The 17,336-nt window shown below is 50.6% G+C and overlaps 1 protein-coding gene across 5 annotated transcripts in view; it reads left to right on the top strand.

The window, feature by feature from the left end:
- The window catches only part of ST3GAL3 (ST3 beta-galactoside alpha-2,3-sialyltransferase 3), a 232,037-nt gene that overhangs the window by 192,046 nt on the left and 22,655 nt on the right, over positions 1–17,336 (top strand). For all 5 annotated transcript variants that reach the window (XM_060140277.1, XM_060140274.1, XM_060140276.1 and 2 more), the window contains 4 exons: positions 11,439–11,533; positions 15,067–15,130; positions 16,022–16,117; positions 16,392–16,578. In XM_060140277.1, coding sequence (XP_059996260.1) covers positions 11,439–11,533; positions 15,067–15,130; positions 16,022–16,117; positions 16,392–16,578 — 442 coding nt within the window. The remainder of the gene's footprint in view (positions 1–11,438; positions 11,534–15,066; positions 15,131–16,021; positions 16,118–16,391; positions 16,579–17,336) is intronic.

Here is a 17,336-nt window from a genome sequence, read left to right as displayed (position 1 = left end):
AACCTCTCCCACTCATCAGTTCCTACAGCCCAGACCTGCACACTCATAATCCCAAACCCCAGAGATTCCCCGGAGAAATGAGGTCCCCCCAGCTCCCAGTGCACCTATCAGGGTAGCCACCCTCGCGTGCTCCCCCTTTTCCCAGGAAAAAGGCACCCTGCCCTCTGTGTCCCTCTCCCCGTACTCTGATCCAGTCCCCTTCGCCTCCTGGTGGCCTCTCCACTGCTGCCTCTCCGTCTCTCGCACCCCCTCCCTCCGCCTTCTCTGCGGGCTCCTTCCCCCAGTACAAGCAGGCTCGGGTCTCTGCCTCCCGCTTCACTCGCCAGCTCCCGGTCCCTTTCTGTCCTCTCCTCCACTACCACGTTTCTACAGAGATCACCTCCTCTCTCTCAAACACTCTCGCTTTTCTCCCTGTGCAACGCCCTGTGGTCTGGTCTTGCCCTCTCCATCCCTGATGGCGCGCTTCCCGAAGGGTCCGGTGACTTTCATGTATCCCGAAGGCAGTGCCATAAATAAAAGTATTGATGTACGTTGTGCTGATCCATGAGGTTCTTGTGTGGGTGAAATAGGACGACAAGCATAGAACACTTAGGACAGTGTCTAGAACGTTGCAAGAGCTCAGTACCTGTGAACTGCTGTTATTACTCTTGTTACTGTGGCGTTTGTCGTGTGTTTCACTATTGCCTCTGTGTGTGTTTGGCTGCCTCATCCATTAATCACGAAGCTGGGACTCTGAGCTGTTTATTATCATATTCCCAGTGACTAGCACGGTACCTGGGATAAGCTGGGGCTTAGCACGTATTGGAGAGCTGGAGGGTGGGTACCGGGGGTCGGATCGTGTCCTTGGGCTCTGGGTTAAGTGGCCTCTGTAGACATTCTGGCCATTGTCCAGGCTGTCACTGGGGGAGGTGTGCTTGCCTCTCGTAGCGGCTTCTCAGCTCGCCGTTCTCTCCTCGCCTCCCCACGCTCCCCTCCCCTTATCAGGAAGTCGGGCCCCTTCCCTTCCTCCTTGGTCCACTCTGGGTACAGGCCGTCAGCAGAGTCAGGGGAGCCCTGTCAGCAGGAGCCCAGGCACTGCCCCCTTGAGAGCCTCCTTCAGCGCAGGCCTCTCTGCCTGTCATACATGTCATGCATGTGGCTCCAGCCTGTCTGGACACAGATGTGGCCGAAGTCCCTAAGCAGGCAGAGGGGCAGCAGCTGGCAGTATTTCAGACCGGGAGGGGTTTACTAGGAAACAGTAAGGACATCACTGGAAGCCTGGCCCTTCGGAGCAGGGAGATCAGAGTATCCATGATGTGCCGCACAAGGCAGTCCTCAGAGCTCCGCAGGTGAGCAGAAACTCCACCTGCATTGGCCCAGGGAGATCCACACTGTGGAGCCGGTCACCCCGAGCGCTCCTCCCTCTTCCAGCCAGCAGTCAGTTATGGAGCACCTGCTCCATCCTGGCTGCGTGCCGGGGAGGGAACAGGCACATTAGTGTGCAGTCAGTGCCAGGAAGGGGCACGGAGAACCGTGGGGACCTGGAGAGGCTCCGTCAGCCCTGTGTGGCTCAGGGAAGACCCTACCTGTGCAGAGGCAGAGACGCTGGAGTTGGGCTGAAGAAGGAGCAGAAATTCAGCATGCGAATGAGAAGGGGAAGAGAATTCCAGGCAAAGGGAACAGCAAGTGGAAAGGCATGGAGGTGTTAAAGAGCCTGGCAGATTCTAGAATCTATAAGTAGTTGGATATGGCTAGAGCTTAGGGAAAGGGAGGAGAAGAGAGGGGTATCTGAGGCGGGGAGGTTGACGCAGGAGAGTCAGATCACAGGGGCTTTGGAAACCAGACGAAGGAGCTTAAGCATTATCTTCTAGTAGCTGTTGTAGTCGGTAGAAATCCATGTCAAACTAATTCAAGCAAAAAGGAAATTGATTGGCTGACTTACCTGTTAAGTTCAGGGCTGAACTGTCTTCAGGCCCACCCGGACTAGGACTCAGCGTCTTTCTCCCCACGTCTTGGCTCTGCTTTCCCTGGATTTGACTGTTCTGTAGACAGTTTCTCTGTGTAGCCACAGAAGATGGCTCCAGCGGTTCTAGGCCCAGGGGTGGCAAATTTTTTTTCTTAAAAGTCCAGATAGTGAGTATTTTCGGCTTTGCAGGCCATATATTCTCTGTCACAGCTAATCAACTCTGCCGTTATAACATTAAAGCAAACAATAGACATTAGGTAAATGAATGAGTGTGGCTGTGTTTTAATAAAACTTTATTTATACAAACAGGCAGCTGACCTCTGGGCCATGGTTTGCACAAGCACTGTTCTAGGCTTACATGGTCTTTACAGCTCACTATCTCGGAGAAAAAGAGAGACTCCCATATACCCTAGTGTCCAAATATTAAATCCCAGAGAATTGGATTCATCCCACTTGGATCACGTGCCCATTGTTGAGCCAGTTACTGTGGTTCTGAGGGGTGAAGTATCTTAATTGGCCAGCCTGGACCACGCGCCCATCCCAGCAGCAGTGGTGGGGGGTCAGCTCAACTAGGACCATATGGAATAAAAAGTAGGTGCTTTACAGAAGAAGCGGGGGAGGAACGCAGATATCCACTGCAAGGCACTAACAAGAAAGAGCATGAGCTGAGTGCCCCAAGTTGCCAGTGGTGATCCACCTTGAAACTGGCCCTGACACTGCCTCGGGGCATCAGGCCAACCCTGGCTGTGCTGATGCACACCCTGCCCCGGCCTTTTCCCTCTGTGCAGAGCCCGCACCTCAGCTGCCTTATACTTACACCCAGTCAGAATGCCCTCGCCCACTCAGTCCTTCCTCACGCATTGCTGCGCCTGCCTGGGTGGGACGAGAGGGCAGGTCACTGGGTGGGGGGCCAGGCTGAAGCCCCCCTGCCCTTGGCAGGTGCTTCCACCCTGGCAGCTTTAGCAGCCTCTCTCCTTGTCTCGAAGGGAGGGTTGCTTCTGGATCTCTTCTCTCCTGTGCCCTTGTCTGCACGACCCTCCTCCTTGAATGCCCTTCCCACCACGCTCCAAGAGGCTCACATTTACTTGTCTTCGAAGGCTCAGCTTGGTTTTGTCATCATCTCCTTCAAGATATTGCTATACCCCTAAGCTGGTCTGAGACCTTTATACCACTCCCTATTCCAAAACACAGGATGTGCAGACTTATTTTCTTACGGTTATTTGTTTACCTGTGTCTGCCATTAGCTCCTGAGGAGAAGGACCAAAGCTAGTTTACCTTAGGTCCCCAGCCAGCACTCAGCACGGAGCCTGACCCCGTGTAGGCAAGCAGTTGTTGGATGGGGCTGCATCCTCCAGCTCCATCTGGTCCTGCCTAAGATTGGAGGCAGACACTTCATGCTCTTGCTTGGAACGGTACTTGTTGGTTGATACCTGCTGTTTGTCTTCTCTGCCTCTTCTCGCAGGATATAGACCCACCTGCCCTGCATATTCATGACCCTTTCTCCTCAGACTTCTGCTCTCTCATGGGACCCATTCAGGTGGGTCAGCAAGAGAAGGGGCAGCAAGACATAAGCTGGACAAGGCATTGACAAAGTGCTTATCTTGTTTGCTTGGACATATACCAAGGTCTTACTGTGCAGGGCCATTTATGGTGGGGCTGCCACAGCGAGATCCCAAACAAGAACAGGTAGATTCTAGAAAACGTGTGTCCCTCTGCTTCATCCACCCCACCGCTTCCCAGAGCAGGTTCTAGAAAGGAGGATCTCTGCGGTTTGGCTTTCACCCTACTGGATGACAGTCTCACTCATTTTGGGCCAAGGCCTGTGGCTGAATCTGGCAGACTGATGTGCTGTGGCCCCTAGTCTCGGGACCCACTACTGGGCTCTGCCTTCCTCTTGTCTCCTGGGCTGCTTGGGCTCTTGTGGCCAGAAGGCTGGCCACACAACCAAACAGGCACAGATGGAGAGCTGAAACTATGTGTTGCCCTAATCCAGCAAACCCACATCTGGAGGTACCTTTTTCTTTTTTTTTTTTTTGCGGTACGCGGGCCTCTCACTGCTGTGGCCTCTCCCGTTGCGGAGCACAGACTCCGGACGCGCAGGCTCAGCGGCCATGGCTCACGGGCCCAGCCGCTCCGCGGCATGTGGGATCTTCCTGGACCGGGGCACGAACCCGTGTCCCCTGCATCGGCAGGCGGACTCTCAACCACTGCGCCTCCAGGGAAGCCTCTGGAGGCACCTTTTGCAGTTGGGATGGTGGGAACTAGGAGGAAGATCCTACTCTGTGTCTGCTGGTACCACAAAGAACTACTCCCCTCCCAGTTAGTAAGACTCAGTTAGCTTTCCTGCTGGTCTCTGGGCACAGGCTTGATGTTCTGGGCCTTAGGAAATGGTTTAGGTGGGCGAACCAGAATTGGGGACATTCACCTTCTACACTTCACCTCAGCCACACTGCTGGGCATTAAATGAACTAAGAGATCCCTTTGAGGGGTCCTGGGTTGCCCATCCTGGCTGGCAGACTGACCATCGTGCCGAGTCATCGTCCTCTCTCAGTTTGTAGGCCTGTGGGCAGGGCAGCCTCATGGGTCCTGGGGTCCAGCCTTGTTATGAGAGGCACAGGGGTCAGACCCACCCTTAGCATGTACCCTCCTAGAGCCTCAGCTCTCCACATTGCTATGCTCTAGGATCCAAGAAGAAGAGACGCACAGGTCCCCGTACAACTTCTGCCTCCTCCTTCCCCTGTTCCTTCTCACGCACTCACACACACACCCTCCTGAAACCTGATCCCAAGGCTGCTTTGTATGCAGAGCTGGCGAGCTGGGGCCTGTCTGCTGGAGCCTGCCCCACCCTGCCCCACTACCCCCTTGGCCAAGGCAAGCAGGTCAGGCGTCGCACACCCCTGCTAGTCTGGCCAGTTATTCTGCACCTCAAGGGCCACCTCCACCCTGGCTGGGCCCCCAAACTGGCACACTGGCCTCTGGACGGAAGCCCCTGAATTCTCTTCCAGGCGTAGCATGGGGCTCTGCCCAGACGGCCTGCAGAATTAACGCAAACACACACACATACACCACCTCCACCATCACCACACCCCATTTCCTGTTGTTTATGGCCCTCCCCGCTCAGCTTCCAGGGCCTCTGCAGGCACTGAGCCACCTCCTGGGGGAAGGCTGTCCAGAGGAAGCAGCATCTGAACTTAAAGAATGAGAAGGGATTTTCCAGGCAAATAGAGAGGGAAGGGATTGGGGAATACAGGGAAGGGTGACAGGGGTACATTTCAGGCAGAGACTGCATGTGTAAATGCATGAAGACTGGCATGTTCAGGGAGCTACAAATAGTGCATGGTTGGTAGGACACAACTAGTCTCAGAGGAGTAAAATCCAGATTGCAGTAGGTCGAGGAGTGAATAGGAGATGAGGAAGTTGAGACAGAATAGCCACTGCTCTTTATCGAGGTTTTGCCATGAAAGGATAGAGAGAGAGACTGGTAGCATGGGTACGTGGTCAGGAAAGTTTATTGAGTTTGTTCTCATGTAGGAGAGACCTGAGCTTGCTGTATGCTTAGGGGGAAACAAACAGGAGTGGGCTGCATAGTGTGATGGAGAGATCAGCTTTGATGGGTCTAGGGTGGGGGAAGGAAGTAAGAATCTGAAGGAGTTCCTATCTGATTGGCTTGGTTTTGTCTGTGAAGTGAGAAAAAAGAAGAGATATCTGCTTAGGTAAAGTGGGAAAAGGATAGAGAGTTTATGGAGAGTGGAGAAGGTTTGGAATAGCTGCTGAGCAAAGGTGAGGGTCCAACTAAGGCTCAGTCCATGAATTTGTAGTGGCACCAGTCTGTGTGTGTGTGTGTTTTCTAGCAGCACTCTGAGTATATAAAGTGCAAGAGTGTAGGATTCGATTAATCTCTGATTGGATTTTGCTTTATGGATGGGACAAAAAGACAATGGAACAAGAGGGTATAGCATCCTGGCAAGAGAGAGACTAAAGAGGTGGATGGGATTCTAACCAGGAAAGACTATAACCTGGGAATGAAGAAAACTTTTTAAACTAAAACTCAAAACCCAGAATCAATAAGGGAAAAGATTGATAAATTTGACCCTTTTTAAAAAAAATTATTTATTTATTTTTGCCTGTGTTGGGTCTTCATTGCTGCGCGCGGGCTTTCTCTAGTTTTGGCGAGCGGGGGCTACTCTTCGTTGTGGTACGCTGGCTTCTCATTGCAGTGGCTTCTCTTGTTGCAGAGCAGGGCTCTAGGCGTGTGGGCTTCAGTAATTGTGGCTCGTGGGCTTAGTTGCTCCGCGGCATGTGGGATCTCCCTGGACCAGGGCGCGAACCTGTGTCCCTTGCATTAGCAGGCAGATTCTTAACCACTGCGCTACCAGGGAAGTCCCAACTTTTTTTTTTTTTTTTGCCATGCTGCACGGCCTGCTGGATCTTAGTTCCCCAACCAGAGATCAAACCTGGACCCTTGGCAGTGAAAGCGTCAAGTCCTAACCACTGGACTGCCAGGCAATTCCCTTTGACTACACTTTTTTAAAAAATCTGTTGTAAAAAAGGGGGAAAAAGAAAGCAAGAAAGGAAAACATCACAAGCCAAGTGAATAAATAAACTCAATTTATATCTCAATAGAGATATATTTGTAACCGTATCTCAGAGGGTTTATATATTTAATATATAAAGAGCTTAAAAAAAAAGAGAAGATTGTTAGCTAGTGCTGTAGTAGTAATCATATTGTCACATATGTGTATGAAAACATGTTGTACACCTTAAACTTATACAGTGTTATATATCAGTTATAGTCAATTATATCATAATAAAGCTAGGGGAAAAAAGAAAAAACCCATAACCTTTTGGAAAAATGGGCAAGAGATATGAACAAAATTCATAGAAAAATTCACAAATGGCCCTTCCATATATAAGACAGTGCTCAATTCCACACACAGTAAAAGAAATGCAAATTAAAACCACACTGAGATACTGTTCCTCTCCTGTCAGACTGGCAAAATTGAAATGTTCGACAGTATACTCTGTTGGTGAGGCTGTGGCGAAAACGACACTGTCATTTGTTGCTGGTGGGTAATGTGAAATGGTGTGATCCTGGTGGAGGGGAGTTTGGCAATATGGAGCAAAATTATATATATGCATTTTCCCTTTGATCCAGCAAACCCACTTCTAGGAATCTATTCCAAAGATACATTGGCAAATAGAAAAGATATATGCATGAAGTTATTCACTGTAACCACTGTTAGTGGTACCTACTCTACAACAGACTGGAAACCACCCAGGGGACTGATTGAATGATATATGTACATAACCATAATGGAGTATAATCAAGTATATACCACTACTGCTGTGCAGTAATTACCAGGATATATTGTATAGTGAAAAAAATCAAAAGGTAAAACTGTATACGTTACCTTTTTATTGAATATAGATGTATGGATAAAGAAGATGTGGTACATATATACAATGGAATATTACTCAGCCATAAAAAAGGAACAACACTGGGTCATTTGTAGAGATGTGGATGGACCTAGAGTCTGTCATACAGAGTGAAGTAAGTCAGAAAAAGAAAAACAAATACTGTATATTGACACATATTTGTGGAATCTAGAAAAATGGTACAGATGAACCTATTTACAGGGCAGGAGTAGAGACGCAGACATACAGAGCAGACATGTGGACACGGGCTGTGGGGTGTGGGATAAATTGGGAGATTGGGATTGACGTATGCGCACTGCCATGTGTAAAACAGATAGCTAGTGGGAACCTGCTGTATAGCGCAGGGAGCTCAGCTCAGTGCTCTGTGGTGACCTAGATAGTTGGGATGGGGGATGGAGGGTGAGAGGGAGGTCCAAGAGGGAGGGGATATATGTATACATATAGATGATTCACTTCGTTATACAGCAAAAAGTAACACAACATTGTAAAGCAACTATACCCCAATTTAAAAAAAAAGAAGAAGAAGAAGAAGGGACTAGGAATTCACATACATATATTATGTATTTGCTTATACCAAAAAAAAAAAATGAGGAAAAAATAAAAACTAATAAAAATGAATACTATACAGGAATAAAAGTAACAGGAGTTGGACACAGAAATGAAAGTTTGACTTCTCTGAATATATCTTGCTTTGTGAATTTAATTTTGGAATTCTATAGTTTTTTTTTGTTGTTTTTTTGTTTGTTTGTTTGTTTTTTGTGGTATGCGGGCCTCTCACTGTTGTGGCCTCTCCCGTTGCGGAGCACAGACTCCGGACGCACAGGCTCAGCGGCCATGGCTCACAGGCCCAGCCGCTCCACGGCATGTGGGATCTTCCCGAACCGGGGCACGAACCCGTGTCCCCTGAATCGGCAGGCGGACTCTCAACCACTGCGCCACCAGGGAAGCCCTATAGTTTTATATCATCATAAAACAAAGTTAAATTAATATGAGGGGTAAGCAAACTCTAGAAGCAAAAACAGAATGAAACAAATGAACTTAACTATGTATTGCTGACAAAGTAAACTCAGCAGGATTATTCCAAAATAATTCTGCAAAAGCAAAGTAATTTATCTGTATTTCTCTGGGGGGTATTCCCTAAATCATTTTTAGTAATGGTAGTATTAGTAATAATACTGGTGTTTTTATTCTGAAACTATTCTACATATTTTATATGTGTATCTATATGTGTGGATATATTAGGATAAAGCAAATAATTATGTTACTATCACTATAAACAAGGATATCAGCTTACGAGAAAAGAGATATAAATATAAAATCAAATGGTTTCAGGGTATTTTTCCATTTGTGTATCCTTGTACATTTGATTTTGGGAAGTCATTTTTAATCAGGTTACCAGCCGCTTATGGTTTTTGTTCTGTCCATTTGCATAGCAATATTTTCATAATATTATAAAGTGAAAAAAGTCGTCTACAGCACAATCTAAAAAATAATATGGGAAAAGGAAAGTCAGTATGGATATATACCAAAGGTTAATTGTCTCTGTGTTGTAGGATTATGAGTATTTTTTACGTGTGTGTGTGTGTGTGTGTGTGCGCGCGCCTATCTGTATTTTTTTCCAAAATTAACACTTTATAAGCGCCAAAAATGAGGCGTTTTTAAAAATTTTATTTATTTTATTTATTTATTTTTGGCTGTGTTGGGTCCTTGTAGCTGCGCGTGGGTTTTCTCTAGTTGTGACAAGTGGGGGCTACTCTTCCTTGTGGTGCACAGGCTTCTCATTGCGGTGGCTTCTCGTTGCGGAGCATGGGCTTTAGGCATGCAGGCTTCAGTAGTTGTGGCACACGGGCTCAGTAGTTGTGGCTTGCGGGCTCTAGAGCGCAGGCTCAGTAGTTGTGGCGCACGGGCTTAGTTGCTCCATGGCATGTGGGATCTTCCCGGACCAGGGCTTGAATCCGTGTCCTCTGCATTGGCAGGCGGATTCTTTTTTTTTTTTTTTTTTTTTTTGCGGTACGCGGGCCTCTCACTGCTGTGGCCTCTCCCGTTGCGGAGCACAGGCTCCAGATGTGCAGGCTTAGCGGCCATGGCTCATGGGCCCAGCTGCTCCGCGGCATGTGGGATCTTCCCGGACCGGGGCACGAACCTGTGTCCCCTGCATCGGCAGGCGGACTCTCAACCACTGCGCCACCAGGGAAGCCCAGGCAAGCGGATTCTTAACCACTGTGCCACCAGGGAAGCCCAATAAGGGGTGGGGGGGGTTAAGTAAAAATTAATATAATGAACTTTCTCATCAGCTGAAAGATGGAGGAAGAGAGAAGACAAGGAAAAAATGTGTTGAGACCATTTGGCTAGATCTTAGGAGATTTTGCTAGCATATGACATGCAGTACATATTGGGAGGCAGATAAAATCATGTCCATGCCTGACTGAGAAACTGCAAAACTTTCATAAGCTCAGTCCTGACACAGGAGAGGTTCTTGCCCCAGGCTTATCCAGGTACCTTGTGGACTCTGGTCAGAATCCTCGGGGCCTCTGGTAAAACATCAAATGTATTAATTCACTTAGATTATGTGTACTAGGTATGAGAAACATGAGTGACCCTTCTACCCAGAGGAGAAGTGTGCTAACTCAGAAGGCCAGAAGAAGCGGCTGTGCGGGAATAGCCCTCCCACGCTATCACGTGTTGACAGTTTCTTCCTAGCAGCAAGGGATGGGGAGGGAGCAGCATTGAAAGTTTTCTGCCTCTTTCAAGTTCACTTCAAAACCTCTAGTAATGATAGACCTCCAAGTGATTAGTGCTGTTATTCCCCCTGGTCTGGTGATTGTAATGGTGTTAGTGATGATGGGAATGAGAAATGGATGCTGAGGTTAGAGTTCATTGGGGGACGGTGAGTTCCAGCTTCTGGGCTGGGAGGGCCCCTCCTCCAGTCTTCAGTTTTTCAGTGGGCTGATTCAGGCTGTTAGAAACAAGAGTCAGCCATAGAGGCCTAGGCCTCCACACCTTCGTTCTCAGCCAGGAAGGCCCTAAGCACACCCCACAACAAGGTCAACACACAGGAAGTGACCAGGTGCTGGCCATCTCCCGGGCTGCTAGGTTACCTGAAAGGTCTCAAAATCAGGGTGCTAGGTTCCAAGTGAAATCGTGCTGTCCCAGCATCTCTGAAGAGCTTGGTTCCTCCTGTCCCTTCTCACTCTGCCCTCACTTCCTTCTGCAACCCTCTGATGCCATCCCCCACCCCCCCGCCTCCCCCCTGCCCTGCCCACTCCTCGGTTTCCCAAGAAGAGCAAGGCTTGCCTTTTCTCTCCACAACTTGGCATCACCGCATGACTCCTTCTCTCCCCCTTTTCCCTCCCATCTTTCCTCCAGACCAAAACTCCCCCTACCCGTAAACTCCTTGTCCCTCCGCCACCTCCTGTGGAGCTTGGCGTTCTCTCGGTCCTCCTCTCTGCCAGCAAAAGTGCTCAGGCTTCTGCTTGTCTGAAGCCTCCCCGCTGCAGGATACTGTGATTTTTTTTCTTCTGTCAAACCTCTAACTCCTATGACTGTTCACCTGCTTTGCCCTCTCACCGTGAATTCTCCTTCCTCCTCACCCTGGGTGGTCCACCTCCCAGAATTCTCTCCCAACTTCTGTCTCTCTGCACGGGCTGCATTTGGGGGTATTTTTCTGCTCACTGGACAGTGTCTCATCGCCGTGTTCCCAGATTGCAGGAACAGCGTGGGCAGCAGTGACTATTTGATGGATGCGCACGTGGATAACCTCCCAGGGAGCTTCTCGCTCTGAGATGCTGATCCTGCGGTGTGCATCTTGCCTCTCCACTCCTACAGCTGGCCCCATAAGGACTGGCCAGGCCTGCTCCTCCACACTCAGGCTCCACTGAACCGGATCTGTCAGACCCCGCACAGCAGCTACCCAATGTGCAGGCTGGAGTGGGGAGGAGATGCTGGCACGTGGAGGATGGCTTCTGGCGGACCCACAGCCAAGACAGATGGACAGAAAGCCACTTAGCACTGCAGCCTCGTGCGCCCTGGGACTCTCAACTGCCCTGTTGTATTCCAGGTTCTCCAAGCCAGCACCCATGTTCCTGGATGACTCCTTCCGCAAGTGGGCTAGGATCCGGGAATTTGTGCCGCCTTTTGGGATCAAAGGTCAAGGTATGTTGGGAACCCTGCCCCACTTTACATTAACATCTCATCCCCCAAGCTACCTCCCCAGTGTCAGGACAGGGCTGTACCCTCAGAAGTCTCCCTGCTGGGAATCCACCCCTCTCAACAATGCCCTACCTTCTCTCCCTCTTTCCTGTCCTTCCTTTTTTCTTACTTCTTTAGTGGAATGTTTACTCAGAAACCACCACTTTGCCGGGGGCTAGGTACACAACAGTGGAGTAGACAGATGTGGTTCCTCTCCTCAAAAAGTTCCAGTCTAATGCAGACACAGGTACTTGGAGTGCAGTAAGGACTCTGATGAGGGAAGAACACTGTGCTGTGAGATCACACAAAACGGGTGCCAAAGACAGCAGTGCTAGAGGACTAGATATGAGGGGGGAAATCCCAGAGAAAATAGAGGCCATCCGGACGGCTGCCCCCAGGGCCCTCCATCATCCCCTCCTGATTTTTTTCACCTTAACCTAGCCTCCCCTCCAGTCCTTTTTTATCCTGTCCAAGGCTAACCTTTCCCCCTATACTCTCAGAACTGTCCCCTTCTATTGCCTCAAGGACCTCACCCATGCAGTTCCTGACATAAAACTTTCCCATCCCTGAGAGTTTTACAGTTCTCTTTCCGTGTCAAGTTACTGCCCTATTTCATGGCATGGTAGAGTTTCAGCTTTAGCGTCAGACATAGAAGGATCCGGTCCCAGTACTACCTCTTTATTAGCTGTGACCATGGACAAGTTACTAACATGTTTTGCTTTAGTTTCTTCATCAGTTAAATGGAGAGAATAATACCACTGTATTAGGTTGTGGTCAGAATTAAATAAGATAACGGTTAAAGGGGTGATATCATTTGGCCAGCAGACTCAAGAACGCCTGAACCCTCTACTTAGCTGGCCCACCCCTCCCTGAAAAAAAGACAGTGGCCAGCAAAAGGATACTCTTGAACTGGAGCTTTGACCTTCAACCTCCAAGGACAAATCTCATGGGTTGGGTTGAACCCCATGAAGAACTCCTTTTTCATGGGTGCAGGTAGCCAAGCAGCCTAACTTTGCTCCTAAATCCTCACTCAAGATTCGGATCCTGCTAAGCCATGAAGGGCAGGAAAGCCCGATACACAGCCCACCATCCAGCAAGAAAAAGCACCCCACAGTTTATGACCATTCTGCTCAGGTTCCCCTCCTAGAAAACAAAAGCCCAGTCCACACCCTTGCCCTTGGCCAGTGAGCAGCAGTACGCTTTTCCTTAGACGTGAAATTGGAGGCGGGAAAAGGAAGGGATCTGTGACCTTCCCTGAGGCCCACCATGAAGTGTATCTGAAGGCACTTAGTACAGAACATTTCCTTCAAGGTTTGTTTCCTTACGCTTTCTCATGCGACTTCTAGAAAGATTGCCCGTGCCGACTGTCTCCTCTTACTCACCATTTACTCTTGAAGAATATCTTCTCCCCTCACCACTTCAGTGAAACTGCTCAGTGCCCCCAGGAGATCCAAAGGACGCTTTTCATTCCCTAACTTGACATCTTGGCTGCATCTGACAGTGTCGTCCGGTCCATCTTTTAAAAAAAATTATGAGGTTGCTGTGTTTAATTTCAGAGGCATCCTTTCTTTACATGAAGTATTTCAGGCATATAAAAAAGCATAAAAAATAATATAATGAGCACCCACGTACTCTCGTACCCAGCTTCGGAAATAAAACGTGAGATACGACTCAAGCTCTGTGTAGCCCGTCCCCCTCCGTTCCCCGCCTTCTCCAGGAGACCAGTATCCTGGTTGTCATTCCATGCCTATTTATATATTTCTACAGCATATTTATATATCTGTTTAAAACACGGCATGGATGGGCTTCCCTGGTGGCGCAGTGGTTGAGAGTCCGCCTGCCGATGCAGGGGACACGGGTTCGTGCCCCGGTCCAAAAAATATATATATATATATGGCATGGTTTTTGCACTTTACAAACAGTATCGTATATCGTACTTGTGTGTGTGTATTTTTCAAATTGATTTTTTTGCTTACGCTTTTCAGATGTATCTGTATTGGTACACATAACTCTAGGTCACTGATTTTGCAACTGCTGTGTAGTATTCCATGTACCACATTTAATCTATTTTCCTTCAGTGGACTTTCTTTTTTTTTTTTTTTTTTCCTGTATGAGGGCCTCTCACTGTTGTGGCCTCTCCCGTTGCGGAGCACAGGCTCCGGACGCACAGGCTCAGCGAACATGGCTCACGGGCCCAGCCGTTCCACGGCATGTGGGATCTTCCCGGACTGGGGCACGAACCCGTGTCCCCTGCATCGGCAGGCGGACTCTCAACCACTGCGCCACCAGGGAAGCCCTCCTTCGGTGGACTTTTAGGTTGCCTCCAACATTTCGCTATTACCAACAGTTCTGCAATGAACATTCTTGTACAAGTCTCCTTAAACAAATGTGTGAGTTTTCTGATGCTCTCCACCTAGGAGTAGAGTTGCAAGATTTTAGTCTATGCACAGCTACATCTTTACTTGATATTAAGATGCTTTTCACTGTGATTGTACCGACTTACTTATCTTTAGGTCTTTATGTACATTACCTTTTTGTCTTCCTAACAATTCTACACAGCAGGAATTACCATCTTCATTTGGAAGATGAGGAAACTAAAGCTCAAAGAACGTAAGCGATTTATCGAAGGTCACAGAGCTCATAAGCAGCAGAGCCAGGATTTGAGTCCGAGGCTGATACCATTATCTGTTATATTATAATGCTCTCATTATACCAGAGTTCGAAAGGAGAGCAGTCATCATTGCCAAAACCAGAGAGAGGTCAAGAAGAATGAGGTCTGAATATGGTCACAGGATCTGAGAGCACAGAGGTCACGGGGCCCTTGCTGAGGGGCAGCCTGAGCGGAGTGCAGGTGGGCAGATGCCAGGCCACAGGGCTTGAAGAGGTAAGGAGGTAGAGACAGCCTGGCAAGAACAGGATTAGAGGTCAGCAGTGTTAGAGGGAGGAAGGGAGGGGAAGATGGTATCAGAAAATGAGGCGGAGTGGCCTGGCCCGGGGAGCTGGCTGGGAGCACTCTAGCTCTTCACCACTGGTTGGCTCCTTGTTTGCTTCCTGGTGTCTGCTTGGTGGAGGCACAGAAGTGAGCACGTGGTCTCTGCCTCTGACCGGCATTGCCATTCTGGGGGACACTGAGATGCCCCAGCTGCCAGGCAAGGCCCACGCCTGGGGGCGCATGTCCCAGGGCCTGACGGCAGAGCCTCCGACAGCCAGCCGAGACTGCCAGGGAAGGGCCAGGGAAGCCTGAGGAAGGAGCTGTGCGCGGGTGCCGGGGGCTGGCTCCAGGCAGAGATGTGTGTGCCGCCTCTTCTCCTGCCTCCATCTCCTGTCTCAGGGAGAAAGTTAGGCCAGTGGCCCAGCCTTGTGTCCGGAGCTCCCTCCCCAACCTTCACGTCCACCCTAGTCCCAGGACCACGTGCCTTCAAATCGGGTCATCAGCAAACATCTCATGGGAACCCTTAAGTGACCCTCTAACAGTTGCCTCCCTCCTCTGTCCACAGATAATCTGATCAAAGCCATCTTGTCCGTCACCAAAGAGTACCGCCTGACTCCTGCCTTGGACAGGTGAGCCACTCGCTGCCCAGTATCCTGCGCCTCGGCTGCCCAGCGTGTGCAGAGGGGCTGAGGCCCAGCTGGCCTTCCCTGGACCTGGGCAGATTCTCCAGCACACCCACACACCCACAAACGCATACACACTGGGGTGGGTGAGCAGGGAAGTGGGGCCACCGCACTGGACTGGCCACCCCCGTGGGCTATAAGCAGTTGGCAGGACATCTCAGTCCTCAGGCAGCAGAGATCTGAGGGTAAGAACTGAACGTCCTGGGCTGGGATCAGCTCAGCACTGGGACTGAGTGGCTGGGTGCTGGGGCAGCTGAAGGGGCTTAAATCCAGGAGGCAGTGACAGCTCTGAAGCCAACAGACCCTAGGTGGGGGAAGCCCCAGGGTCAGAGGTGCGAGAAGCAAAGTGAGTAGGGTTCTCAGCTGGCTACTGGGTGCATGGGGGCTTCTGAGTTAAAAATAAGTCCAGCCTTGAGTCCTGGAGCCTCCAGGCTCATTCCTCTGTTCTTGCTTCTCTAGCGTAGCCCTCAAGCTCAGCCCACTTTTCCCTCTCCTCTGAAGGCGGCCCAAACCCACTAACCCTTGGGGAGTCTTTAACCCAGAATGCCATCTTACCAGAGCTCCTTCCTCACCACCCCAGAGCTAGTGCCCAAGCCCCTTCCACACCCATGTTTCCCTGGAGAAGTGTCAGGGACCAGGGGTATCTGAGAGCCCTGAGTGGCCCAGCTCTCCGCAGCATGGTTCCGGCCTCTCAGAAATGCTGCCAGAACCTCACTGGTCCGCCTCCTCTGTCCCAGCCCGTGCCTGGTCAAGGGCATGGGGTCAGGGGCCAAAGGGGCAGGGGGAGAGGAGACCTGGTGGACAGCTCTCCAGAGGTCTCTGCGTCTGTCCCCTCAGCCTCAGCTGCCGCCGCTGCATCATCGTGGGCAATGGAGGTGTCCTTGCCAACAAGTCTCTGGGGTCACGAATTGATGACTACGACATTGTGGTCAGGTGAGCTCCTCAAAGCAGTGCCTCAGGCACCTTCATGTCCTGGTCCCTGAGCCCACTGAGAACTGTCTGTCCATCTGGCCCATTGGGCTGGAGGTCAGTAGAAGCCTCAAGAAGAACCCTGGGTTGGAGGGCTTTGGAACGGAAAGCCCAAGGCCTGGGCTCCCTATCCTCTGCATCTGGGGTATTCTGGGGTCATGGTGCCTCCCCACACGCAGGCCTACAGACCACATGCAGTGAGCCCAAGGCAGTCTCTGACTGGGCCCACTCTCTGCAGACTGAACTCAGCACCAGTGAAAGGCTTTGAGAAGGACGTGGGCAGCAAGACTACGCTGCGCATCACCTACCCTGAGGGCGCCATGCAGCGGCCCGAGCAATACGAACGGGATTCTCTCTTTGTCCTCGCTGGCTTCAAGTGGCAGGACTTCAAGTGGTTGAAGTACATCGTCTACAAGGAGAGAGTGGTGAGCTCCCTGTGCCGCAGCTCCTTCCCCTCCTGCCCTGGCCCTGCCCAGCTTCCCAGTCGGCCCCCTTTCCCTGAACCAGGCAGAGAACAAGTAGGAACCTTTCAAAAGAGGCATCAAGGACCCAGATGCAACCAGGGGGCAGAGAGGCCAGGAGGTGCCAAGGCCGCTGGCCAGACTCCGGGAGCTGCTGTGCCTGCTATCTGCTACCTGCCTCCAGAGACCCAGGCTGCAGGTCCCTCCTCAGCCTTCGCTAGCCAGACCCCAGGTGCCTCCTCAGCGACGCTGTGGGCCCGTCCCTGGCCTCAGCCCCCCGGTATGGAAAGCTGTCACCCGGCTAACCCAGCTTTACTGCTGATCTTCACAACCCCCGCCCTCACTTTCTACTTGCCCCCCAGGTCCCTCTTACCCTCTGTGAGGTCTCTCTAACTGTGGTCATGTGGGTCCCCCCTCATTCCCAGCCAGGGGAAGAAGGCCTTATTTGGACCCTGGGGCCATTCCACAGGGACAGCAGACCCCTCAACTTGAGGGTGCCAGTTCCCAAACCTGTAAGTCCTGACCTCTCTCCACTCTCTGCTTTTACCACTGACTTGTGGTTGTGTCCCCCACCTGCCATTGAGTCTGGTTCCACTGTGGCAATGGCCAGGTTCTGTACTTATTGGTCTAGGCAGACAAGGGTCTGGGCCCGTTTCTTAAGAGAGCTTATACGGCCAAGCAGGGTCAGACTGCTCCTTACTGGACCACCCAGTGAGGCCCCT

The sequence above is a fragment of the Lagenorhynchus albirostris genome, chromosome 2 (assembly GCF_949774975.1).
Source record: "Lagenorhynchus albirostris chromosome 2, mLagAlb1.1, whole genome shotgun sequence".
NCBI classification, from domain to species: Eukaryota; Metazoa; Chordata; class Mammalia; order Artiodactyla; family Delphinidae; genus Lagenorhynchus; species Lagenorhynchus albirostris.
The sequence above is the reverse complement of the archived record's forward strand: the minus strand, read 5'-3'. Positions and strand labels throughout refer to the sequence as shown.